This window comes from Triticum urartu, chromosome 3A (genome assembly GCF_056163025.1).
Source record: "Triticum urartu cultivar PI428250 chromosome 3A, HENAU_Tu73, whole genome shotgun sequence".
NCBI lineage: Eukaryota > Viridiplantae > Streptophyta > Magnoliopsida > Poales > Poaceae > Triticum > Triticum urartu.
Window position 1 is genome coordinate 635,284,240 of NC_141875.1, and position 12,987 is coordinate 635,297,226.

General features: G+C 51.0%; 1 protein-coding gene and 1 pseudogene across 1 annotated transcript; both read right to left on the bottom strand.

Moving 5' to 3' along the window:
- Positions 1 to 8,577, bottom strand: LOC147980963 (uncharacterized; annotated as a pseudogene).
- Positions 8,578 to 9,720: 1,143 nt separating this feature from the next.
- LOC125547090 (putative E3 ubiquitin-protein ligase ATL45) lies at positions 9,721 to 10,371 on the bottom strand. Its single transcript, XM_048711107.2, has one exon. The coding sequence runs from the start codon at positions 10,369 to 10,371 to the stop codon at positions 9,721 to 9,723; it is 651 nt and encodes a 216-aa protein (XP_048567064.2).
- Positions 10,372 to 12,987: the final 2,616 nt, after the last annotated feature.

The following is a 12,987-nucleotide window of genomic DNA, read 5'->3' on the forward strand; positions in this document are numbered from 1 at the left end:
TCATACCATTTGCATTTCGGCCGGTAACGGTGCGAAGACGACGCACCGGCACACCGGCCACCGGGCACGTCGAGTGCTCATGCAGCCACTGGTCGATGCACTGCTGGTTTTTTTTCGAAAAGGGGGTCTCTTCGGCCTCTGCATCAAAACGATGCATACGGCCATCTTATTAATAAAAAAAGGCAAAAGTGCCAACAAGGTTCCACAATCTCCAGGTAAACAAAAGGATAAAAAGAAATGCAGCTCACACAGAGCTACAGACGGCTAGATATACAAACTAGCCCAAAAAAAGAAGTCACAACTGGCTGGCTAACAATAGATAGGGAAACTAATTGCCTATTCTATTACATGACCGCCATCCAAACCGGTTGAAGATATCCCGAGCGACCATCTCCCAACGGATAGATCCAGTAACCAAATGCTCCCTGGCCTCCATCGGAGTGAGTAGCGACCACGAACGGATCAGTGTCGTAGCTCGGAAAATAACCTGCATTAAATGAATCCGTGATGTTCTGTTAAAAACCAAATCATTTCTGCAATTCCAGATAGTCCATAACAAAGCGCAAACTCCAACCCGAATATGTCTCGCGAGAACAGGCCCAACCCCATTAAGACATGTCCCAAATAAAGCATTGACAGAAGTCGGTGGAGTAAGATTAAAAGCAATATGGATCGTCCGCCAAAGAACTCTAGCCAACGGGCAATCAAAGAATAAATGCTTAATCGTCTCATCCCGATCACAGAAACTACACCTAGTAGGTCCTGTCCAATTGCGTTTAATCAAGTTATCCTTTGTTAAAATAACTTGTTTATGGACAAACCACATAAACACTTTTATTTTTAAAGGCACCTTGACAGCCCAAACAAACTTGGAAGTTGGAATAGCAGTTGAATTAATAACATCAATATACATTGATTTAACTGTAAATACTTCAGAACTAGTCAACTTCCAACGCAATATATCGGGTCGGTGAGAAAGTTGAACCTCCATCAGTCTCCTAACTAGATGAATCCATTCTTCCCAACGATTGCCCGCTAGCGACCGTCGAAACTGAATATTAAGGGGGATAGATTGGAATACCGTTGCCACGAACACCTCACGTCGTTGAGCAATCCGATATAGAGACGGATATTGAATGGCTAAAGGTGATTCACCAAGCCAAGTATCCTCCCAGAAACGAGTACTTGTACCGTTTCCAATAACAAATCTCGTCCTACTGAACATAGATTGTTTGACTTTCATTAGTCCTTTCCAGAAAGGCGAGTCAGTCGGCCTGACTGCGACCTGGGACAATGTTTTTGTTTGGAGGTACTTGTTGCGGAGAATCTGCGCCCACATGGCCTCAGTCCCAGAAGACAGTTTCCACAACCACTTACTAAGAAGACATCTGTTCTTGACTTCAAGATTTTCAATACCAAGACCCCCTTGGTCTTTCGGTCTACAGATGATGTCCCATTTAGCAAGCCGATATTTTCTTTTAAGTTCATCACCCTGCCAAAAGAAGCGCGATTGATAGAAGTCCATTCGTTTCCTAACACCAACTGGGACCTCAAAGAACGATAAGAGAAACATAGGCATACTCGTGAGAACCGAATTAATCAATATCAGCCGGCCTCCGTATGACATGAGCTTACCCTTCCAACAACTCAGTTTTTTCTCAAATCGATCCTCTATGCACTTCCATTCTCTGTTTGTTAGCCTACGATGGTGAATCGGGATACCAAGGTAAGAGAAGGGTAAACTCCCCAACTCGCACCCAAACAACTGCCTATAAGACTCCTGGTCGTCTTTGGCTCTACCAAAGCAGAACAATTCGCTCTTATGGAAGTTGATCTTTAACCCTGTCAGTTGTTCAAACAGACATAACACAAGCTTCATATTTCTCGCCTTGGCCAAATCATGCTCCATAAAGATGATTGTATCATCGGCGTACTGAAGGATGGAAACACCTCCCTCCACAAGATGAGGAACCAACCCACCCACTTGACCATTTTCCTTAGCCCGGCTTATCAAAATTGCTAACATATCCACCACAATGTTAAACAGGATAGGGGACATCGGATCTCCTTGTCTTAGACCTTTATGTGTCTGGAAATAATGACCTATGTCGTCATTCACTTTAATTCCCACACTCCCTTTTTGCGTGAATGATTCGACCTGTCGACGCCAGGCTTCATCAAAGCCTTTCATACGCAATGCCTGTTGGAGGAATGGCCACTTAACCTTATCGTACGCTTTTTCGAAATCCACCTTAAAAATTACTCCATCTAATTTTTTGGAATGGATTTCATGGAGCGTTTCATGAAGGACAACCACCCCTTCAAGGATGTTCCTGTCCGGCATGAAAGCAGTTTGGGATTGCTGCACCACAGATTGCGCAATCTGTGTGAGCCTATTAGTTCCGATCTTGGTGAAGATTTTGAAACTAACATTGAGGAGGCAGATCGGCCTGAACTGCTCGATCCTCGCAGCATCCGTTTTCTTCGGAAGCAATGTGATAGTTCCAAAATTCAAGTGAAATAATTGAAGCTGTCCAGAGAATAGATCATGAAACATAGGTAGTAAATCCCCCTTAATAATGTGCCATCACTTTTTATAGAAATCAGCCAGGAACCCATCCGGACCGGGAGCCTTATTGTTTTTCATTTGTGCAATAGCATCGAACACCTCCTTTTCTGAGAACGGGGCAATCAGAATATTATTATCAGCAACAGTCAATTGAGGCACGTCCTCAACCCTGGACTCATCGAGGGACACACAATTGGCCTCCGGCGGTCCAAATAACTGTCTATAGAATTCGGTGATATAGGTTTTGATATTATCCTGCCCTAAAATAGTACCCTCATCCTGCTCTAGCTGAAAGATCCGTTTCTTTCTGTGTTTACCATTAGCAATGAGGTGGAAAAATGGAGTATTCGCGTCCCCTTGGACTACTTGGCGGGTCTTGGCACGCAAAGCCCACTTCAATTCTTCTTCGCGGAGAAGTTCTTTCAGCCTCTTCTCCGCCTCATTTTTAACTTGGAGCTCGGTGGGCAACAACAACGCGGATTCAGCTTTTACGTCCAAAGCCTGTACAAGAGAGAGGAGCCTATCCTTCTCAATCTTATACACCCCACTTAGATGCTTGGCCCAACCCCGTAAGAAACTTCTCAAATGCCTAATTTTATTCTGCCAGCGCTCGACCGCCGTCCTTCCTCTAACACCCTTAGCCCACTCCCTGGCTATGATGTCTAAGAATCCCTCGCGTTCGAACCAGGCCATCTCAAAAGAGAAGGTGTTTTTGTTTCCTATATGGTTCGGCTCCCCTGAGTCCACGAACAAAGGTGTGTGATCGGAGATGCCCCACGTGAGAGCTTGCACCGTAACAAGAGGGAACTTCCGTTCCCACTCCACGCTGGCGAGAACCCGATCCAGCTTCTCATATGTCGGGTTTGGCATAGCATTAGCCCAGGTAAACTGCCTACCAGTGAGCTCTATCTCCCTTAGATCTAAGCTTTCAATGATAGTATTGAACATAAACGACCACCTGCCATCGAAGTTATCATTGTTTTTCTCCTCTCTCCTTCGAATGATGTTGAAATCACCCCCGACCAAAATCGGAAGCTGTTCGGACCCACATATCCGAACCAGATCCGCCAGAAACTCCGGTTTAAGCTCGGGTTGGGCAGCACCATAGACCGCTACCAAAGCCCAGTTGAACCCATCAACTTTAGACCTAACTCGAAATTTTACCGCGAAGTCACCCATTACTACACTCCGGACTTCCATGGAATCACACCTCACACCTAGTAAGATGCCCCCCGATCTACCTCGTGGCGGGAGGCAATGCCAATCGAACTCAAGACCACCCACAAGAGAGGAAAGAAACTGAGGCGTAAAATTGTCTCGACCGGTTTCCGATAGAGCAATGAAATCTAACCGATGTTCCAGAGAAGCCTCAGCAAGAAACCTTCTTTTAGCCAAGTCCTTCAGACCTCTGCTATTCCAAAAGATTCCTTTCATAGTTCATCATGGAATTTTTTAGCAGTCTGAATCCTAGCACTCCTACGAACTGCAGAATCGGGATAAATCTTTCGCTTCCACTTACACTTTGGCTTAGTGGGCTCCGTCACCTGGTCCTCATAACCAGATTGAGCGGAGCCGACATCTGCATCATCTAAGGGCGCATCATCGCCCTCAGACTCCTGATTAGAAGGTGCTAGATCCGCACAAAGATTATTTAGCACTGTAACCCCTAACGCATCAATTTCATCATCATTCATGGGTTTGACCGCAGCAAGATTACGAATAGTCTCTAAGGCCCGCTCCGCCTCTAGATCTAACATATCATTCACTGATTCGGAGATTTCAATATCAGTATCGCCTAGTGAAACTCCTAATTGGTTTGCATTATGAATAATGTCCTCCGGAGCAAAATGCAACAAAGAATTAGATATATTAACGGACATACCAGTAGTGATCGCAGCATCGTGAAGCTTGGCTGCCCTCATAGCGCACCGCTGCTGCATATCGTCCACCTCCGGAAGATCCAGAACGCGAGCACTCATCCGTCTCCCCGTCGAGACCGGGTCTGGGATACCGCCGAAGGTAACAACCTCCTCTCGAGAAGGAGGAAGCTACGGGCTCCCAATGCCCTCGGACAAGTGCCCGGCGGGTAGGACAAGGGGCGGGACAACTGGGGCCACCTGCCCAGTCCCTCCTCCTGCCCCGCCCACCGGCACAGAGCGTATCGTCGAAGGCGCCGAGAAAGCGGTCCTCCTGACCGCAGACGAGGAAGGGATATCTAGGGCCGCCTGCCCCAGCCCCACCTTCCCCAGCGTCACGGGATCTGCGGGTGCCTCAGCCAGGACGTGAGGAGGAGGAGCCGAAGCCACCTGCCTCGGGCTCCCACTCCTAGCGCTGGCGGGCCCCGACGTAGCCGGCGTCATCGGCGTCGGTATAGGTAGAGACGAGAGCAAGGCCACCTACCCTGACCCCAGTCCCCCAAGGCTCACCTCGGTCGAAGATGACAATGCCGGAGACACATCCATCGGTGAGGCTCGGGAAATAAGATCGACCTCCGGCTGTACAGCCCGAACTGTAGTCCCCTCAAAGTCCAAAGAGGGAAGCGTGTGCTCATACACATCATCAGAGTCTACCCTATCGCTCCACATCTTGGGAGGCGCAGAGGCAGGTGCAAAGGACCCAAAACGCAGTGTCGTCGTAGGCACCGAAGGAGACGGTGTCGGCTCAACTCCGGTCCCCTCCCCCGGCAACTGAGCATCTGGGCGAGACCCTGTCGACCCCTCTCGAGCAGACTCGTCTGGCGCCCCCCTGGCTCCTGCACCACCCTCACTCTCGTGCATATCAACATCATCCCCAGCAACCTCATCAGCAAACATCTCAACGTCCTCAAACTATATATCGAGCGGGAATACCTCTCCCCTATATGTCCAGTGGACCACATCAGGCACAAAATCAACATTGAGGACACTCACCAACATCCGAGCCACTCCATGAGCCCGAGTGAAATCCATATCCACTCTCTCCGTCTTTCCAACCATGATACCCATACTGGCTACAACTCGAACGTCCTGCAGAGGCTTAGATGGGGCTCCAGAAAAGCGCAACCAGATCTGCATAAGCGGCTTTCCTTTAGGCTCCACCTTCGTCCACTCGTGAAACTCCAAAATACACTTAGTACCAGGAACTCTACACAAGCCGAAACTCAGTAGTCTCTGTAGATCCTCCACAGAGGGGAAATCCACCTTAAATACATTAGCTTCGAGGCGGATCAGCTCCCACTGAAAATCCCCCGGTGCCAACTCCTGAAGCCTCCGGATAATCTGAACCTCAGTCACGTCTCCCTGAGTCGCTTTTACAATCCCGGTGGTCAAGCACTGTGTGTCCGCGGGAATCTCCCTCGCAGCCGGGGACTCGAAGAACAATAACTCTGCACAGTATAGCCCATACATATTCAGAGCTGGAGCCTGGTCACGCACTAACGGGCACTCTCTCGAATCATGTGCGAGCTTGCCACACGAGTCACACAGCTCTGCAACGCACTCTGCAATAAAGTGGCCCTTCTCACCACACCGGTAACACAGCATCCTTTCCTTCTTGCGCGCCCACTTGGCCGCCCTCTCGGAATCAGACCTGTCTGACACTTCACTTACAGCCCCAGGCACCGAAGCATCAACATTTGCCAGGGCCGTTACCACCTCCATCGCCTGAGGAGGAAGATCTGTAGACTGACTAGAATCTGTCTCAACCGTAGTAGCCACCTGGTCAACAGCAGGCGGAGGCGGAGGCTGTCGACGAAACCTCCCACGGCCACCACCCCGACCACCCCGATGTCCACGGTATCCGCCTCTCTGGCGGTGGTCCGGACCGGATGCCCCCTCAACAAAGCCACCAGGAGGTCCAAGGAATGGTCTCTCTGCAGACCCGTCACTCTACCATGTATAGCCTCGGCCTCCACCGGTCGACGAGGAACCACGGTGCTGTCCGTCTCCATATGCATCCACACCATCATCACCCCACTGACCACGGGGCGAATCAAAGGACTCTCGAACTGTCGATTCTTTCGCATGCTACGGAGGCCCCGACCGATACTGAGCCGGCCTCGCGGCATAGTGCGGCGGCGGAGCAGCCCGGGGCGGAGCACCACCCGGGACCGGCACCACCGATCGAGGGCCAGACCTGCCGCCACGACCCATGGTAGAAGCCCCCGGCTGCTGTGGCCCCGGAGGCCGCGGCAATGTGAAGCCCCCTCTGCCCGCGTGAGAGCCCGGCGGCCTGGCAGGCGTTGGTCCCGCGGGTAGAAGACCGGCCGGTCCTCCACTTCCAGTAGGTACCACCGGCGGCCCGGCCGTCACAGGCACAGGCGGCCGCATCCCGTGGTTAGCGCCAGTCCGTCCTGTAGGGGTGGGAACGCCACGCCCGGCGCCTGGAACAACAGTCCCAGCACCGGCTGCGCCACGCCCTGCACCAGGGGCCCCTCGGCCGACACTCCTAAGCGGCGGCTGCGGCCCGACTGCCCCAGCCCTGCCCTCAACCGCATGGGGCTTCGCTGCCGGCGGTACACCCGAGCCTCGACCAGTCATCACGCGCAGCGGGGGAATCCGGCGAGCGCGGCCAGAACCGCACGGTAGTAGGAAAGGCGTCCCGCGCCGACGAACCCTAGGCGCAGACGTAGAACCACACGCGTACGACGAGTCGATCACGTCCGTGCATGCAGCGCTAGCATCAATGCCCATGGCTCCCTGTATGGACTGGGCCTCATACCCAGCCATATCTGGCCCACCTAGCAAGGCGTCAGCGTTTGGTGAAACAGGCCCAAATCGGCCCAGTAGTTCGTTCAAGCGCTCGCTGCGAGCCTCCCGGATCCCGCTCGGCGTCCATGACTTTCCCGCAGCCACCGTCGCCGGCAGTGATCCAGCTCTCGACCGGCGAGATGCCCTACTCTTCTCGACCACCGTCCACGAATTCGGATGAATTAAATCGAAAAACATGAGGTTTGGAAGGCGTACCTTAGGGATGGGGCCCTTCCATGGCCGGACCGCCGTTGCCGCCGTTCTCCGGTGAACTACACGGCGTACCATCTCGTTCCTCTCGTCCGGCTGTAGCCCGATCCGTGCCGGATCCTCCACCGGCAGAACCGAGTCTACAGTTGTGGCTACATCATCCTCGGAGTAACCTGCGTGAAATAAATCGAAAATCAAATCCGATGGAGTAGGCGACGCCGGTGAACCTCCTGGATCTTCGCCGTCCCCGTCGGCATCCTCGTCGTCTGAGTCCAATAAAGCCCAGAAGCGGCCGCCTACGCCTGCCCGTTCCGCCGCCGCGGGGCGGCGCGTCTTGGTGGTCGCCCCCATCCCGCTCGGCGGTCTGCTGTGGACGAGCTCCGGCAAGCAATCTCCGGCTAGCAATCTCCGGCAAGCAATGTCCGGCAAGCAATCGGTCGGCGGGATCTCCCCCGATTCCGGCGGCCCGGCCGCGGATCTGCAGCCCTTGCGTCTTGCTCCAGCGTTCTTGTTCCACCAATTGTCAGATGCACTGCTGGTGAAACATGTGCAGGCACGCCGGCATCCGCTTCACCGCTTCCGCCTTCTCCACCTTTCCGAGGCAGATCACACACTCCAACCCATCGCTGCCTTCCGGCTGCACGTATGCCGGGATGCGGGATGCCATACGCCGTCACCACCCGCGCGCCACCATGCACCGGTGGCTCCCAAGCAAGCGCGGGCATGTGACTCGGTGTCTGGTCCAGAAACTGTGGCAGAGCGCTGCCGCGGCTGCCGACGCTTCAGCGGGCGCGCGCGCACCGGCATGGCAAGCCGGCCCGCGCCACGGAGTGCCCCGGTGGCGGAGGCCAAGCACCAACGCAGCGCCGACCACTGGAAGAGGCTGCCACAGGCGGCCGTGTACAAGCAGGCCGTGAGGCTGACCGACAAGACGAGGTAGACGGAGGCCTCGACGATGGAGCCCTTGCTGTGGGGCTCCCGCGCCAGCTGAACGAACGCGTAGACCATCATGGCCGTGGCGCCGATGCAGACGGTGTTGGTGATGGCCAGCAAGAGGCAATCCAACGCCATGGCATCTGGTCTCTTGATTGACCGTAGAACTAGCTAGCTATACCTACGTAGCTATCCTACGTAAACTAACGTAACAGCTTAGGTGTTTTTTTTCCGTTGGAGGAAATTAGGGGAGAGACCCCACCCAGTTGAAATTAAGGGCGGAGGGATTAGTACTTAGTTACGTAACAGTATGTAGGTTCTTTCATAAGTGTAGCATTTTTGATAGGCCACTGCCTCCCTCTATACTGGCTCAGTTTCTCAGGAATTTCGAAGTGTTTTGCGGGCTTAATCGCCTCGTCAAGTCTTCATAGCGCAAGAGTTCCAATGCGACAGGCGAGGAAGCAAGCAACGAGCCATTGAGCCAACCATAGGAGGAACCGCGAGACAACTAACCATTGTATAGTACGGTTAAATGTGTATAGATATGTAATACTCCATATATTTGTAAATACATACTTCGTCCGTCCTTGTAAAAGTGTACTTCCAGCTTGTTGAAGGATCAAATTATTTTAAAGTTTGACCGAGTTTGTGCAAAAATATGTGAATGTTTGTGAAATCAAATAGGTATATGATGAAAATATGTTTTATCATGAATCTAATACTACTAATTTGATGGCATAAATGTTGGTCTATTATTATATAAATACAGTCAAACATAAAATAATTTGACTTTCCAAACAAAGTTGGAAGTACATTTTTTAAAGATCGAAGGGAGTATCTTAATATGGTCGGCAGATTTCTACGGCGACCGTATATATTTACAACGCTGCAAAGGCTGTTTTGCATGCAATGCTGGGGCCTTAAGTTACCTCCTTTATTTTTATATCCATACAAACAATTCACGTACGGTTGGTCAGCCAGTCTGTAGAGGGAGTGAAGATAATCTTAAGTCAAGTGCTTCCGGTCAATCCTAGGTTCCCAGTATATGCCGGTGAGATGCCATCCCCACTTGCACATCCATGAAACAAATAGATTGCAGGTTTTCCCCATGTTACATTGCCCTTTGAGTTTGGATTGTTGCGGTTTCCAAAAGACAATGTGCAGTTACATGCTTCTGACCAGAGAAGCCTCACTCAATAATTACTAACACTGATGCAGTACTTTCACGTCTTTGAGTTCTCTGCCCTCAGTTATCTCTAATCACCAGCGTCACCCATGCGGTCATACCATTTGGGCCGGCAACGGCACGAAGAGGTTGCACCGGCAGACCGGGCACGTCCAGTGCTCATGCAGCCACCGGTCGATGCACTGCTGGTGGAACATGTGTAGGCACACCGGCAGCCGCTTCACCGTGTCCCCTTTCTCCACCTCCCCGAGGCAGACCGCGCACTCCGATCCGCCACCACCCTCCGGTTGCGCGTATGCCGGGATGTCATACGCTGTCGCCACCCACGCGCCGCCATGCACCGGTGGCTCCCGGGCGAGCACGGGCATATGACTCGATGTCTGGTCCAGAAACTGCGGCAGAGCGCTGCCGCTGCCGCCGCCGCCGCTTCCGCGCCGTAGCCTGGCGCCCGCACACCGGCACGAAAGGCAGAGAAGCCGGCCCGCGCCACGGAGAGCCCCGGAGGCGGAGGCCAGGCATGGACGCACCGCCGACTGCGAGAAGGTGAAGCAGCACAAGACCGTGCACGTAACAGCGAAGAAGATGACCCAGAAGATGAGTAAGAACGAGGACTTGACGATGGAGCCCATGCTGTGGAGCCTCCGCACCTGGTCGATGAAAATGCTGACCATCACGGCCGTGCTGCCGATGCACACGATGTAGAACATGGCCAGCAAGAACGCGTCGACGAAGCAACCTATGGACATGGCCTCTCGTGTATTGAACTCTTGATTTGACCGTAGAACTGGCTAGCTAATTAAGCCATTCTCAGGAATTTCGAAGTCCTTGCGGGCTTAATAATCGCCTCGTGAAGTCTTCATCGCGCAAGAGTTCCAATGCGTACAGACGAAGCAAGCAACGAGCCAACGAGTCAACATATGAGGAACCGAGGAAGAGATAACTAATATTTTTTTAACACATTATTACAGACGCAAACGCTCATATATATATATATATATATATATATATATATATATGTATATATATATATATATATATATATATAGTCTCACACACACTTATTTTTATGAATGCACACACAAACACCATGTCTTTATGAACACCTTAGAGAGACTGAGCCGGCATATCATCTTGAGATTTTACGAAGTCATCGTAGACGACTCGCAGTCGACGGGAACATCTTCTCCCATTGAAAATGCATCGCCGAAAATTCTAAAATAAATTCAAGATAAATGCGAGCACCGGGACTTGAAACCTGGCAGGGATACCACTTTTTATTTAACCATCCAATCATAGGTTGATTTGCAGAAAAAGATAACGAAGCGGTTGTTATTATATCGTCTAATTAAATTATTTTAATACGTATGTATATAAAAATATTCCATATATACATACTCCCTTCTAAAGAACTATAAAAGCGTGATCTAAACTCTCTTATATTTCATATATACATGTGCTAGATTTCTTATAATACGGCCGTATACATTTAGAATGTAATGGAGAGGCTGTTTTGCTTACAACGCGGGAGCCTGGGACCTTAGCTTACCCTTCGTTTTCATTCCAATATATAATCTCATTGAAATCATCAACAACTATCCATGGAGGGATCCAAGAGTCAAGTGCTTTCGGCCACCTCTAGGTTTTTCGTATATGCCGGTGCCATCCCCTCTAGGTTCTAGTTTTTCTTTTTTTGGAAAAGGAGGTCAAAATGCCCGGTCTCTCCATCAATTGATATATGCATTCATCTTTATTAATTACTAAATAATTATCCGTGCATCGCAATGGAGACATTGCCAATACATTTTAGAAGCATTGCCAACTTTTTCTTCTACACTACTATCTACACTACTATTAATCTACACTTCTACAAAGGTTAAATTTTTGTGCTGGAATGTCAGAGGGCTAAATGACCCGGACAGACATGCGACTGTGCACGAGACGATCGCCTCCACCTCATGCCACATCGTCTGCCTTCAGGAGTCCAAGATGGAAAACGTCGACCAGTACGTCGCCTCCTACCTTGGTGGTAATAGACTCTGTAGCTTTGCTCAGCGTCCGGCCACTGGATCCAGAGGGGGCCTCCTCATGCTCTGGGATGATAGTGTCGTTCGCATATCCGATGTCCACATCACTGAGTTCTGCGTTTCCGCAACGGTCAACGTCATTCATTCCGATACCCCTTTCAAGATCACTAGTGTCTATGGTCCAACGGCCTCCAACATAAAGGATTATTTCTTCAGTGAGTTGATCGCTCAAAAACCCATCAATGGCACTAAATGGATTGTCATGGGCGACTTCAACCAGATTTACCGAGCGCGAGATAAAAATAACAGGAACATCAATCGCAGCCGCCTCAACCGCTTCCGTGCTACACTAGACACTTGTGAACTAAAAGAGATCCACCTCCAGAACAGACGCTTCACTTGGAGTAACGAGCGTCAAAACCCTACTCTGTGCAAGCTGAACTCGGTTTTCTGCAACGCCGACTGGGACATGCATTTTGATTCTCATGTGCTTCACGCCATTTCTTCTTCGCTATCAGACCATTGCCCCCTTCTCCTTGTTGATGACAGGGGACCGAAGCGACCAAGATGCTTCAGATTTGAGAATTTCTGGTCCTGTATCCCAGGATTTTTTGACACCGTGTCCAAGGCTTGGAGGAGCCGTGTGCCCACACGGAGCCATACCAACGGCTTTTCCATAAGCTCAAGCAAACGGGGCGTCATTTGTCTAAATGGAGTAACAGACTCTTCTCCAAGGCAAAGTTGCATCTTCATGCGGCCCTCCTCGTCATCCTTCGTCTTGACGTTGCCCAAGAGACGCGCGTCCCTTCGGTGGGAGAAAGGGAACTTCGGGCTCGACTCAAGCGTCGTGTCGTCAGCCTGGCAGCGGTTGAGAGGGCGCGCAAAAAGCAATGTGCTCGCATTGCTAGCATCAAGGAGGGAGACGCCAATACCAATTTTTTCCACCTCAGGGTCAACTCAAGGCGAAGAAAGAATCACATCCACAGGCTCAAGAAGAATTCCGGATGGATCACGGACCATGAGGGAAAAAAGGAAATTATCCATGACCACTTTGCGAGCAGTCTGGGAGGGGGACAACCCAGATCGATGGATCTAAACTGGGAGAACCTGAACCTTAGGGTGGTTGACCTCACTGGCATTGACGACAACATCACTGAAGACGAGGTCAAAGCGGCCATTGATCTTATGCCGGGCGACAAGGCCCCGGGACCGGATGGATTCACGGGAAGCTTCTTCAAGAAATGTTGGCACATTATCAAAGTTGATGTAATGAGAGTCATTCACCAGTTCAGTAGCCTCCAAACGACAAATCTTCACTGGCTCAACTCGGCCAACATT

What these genes read in the sequence shown, in the direction of transcription:
- LOC125547090 (XM_048711107.2), bottom strand. Translation starts at nt 10,371, where the DNA reads ATGTCCATAGGTTGCTTCGTCGACGCGTTCTTGCTGGCCATGTTCTAC.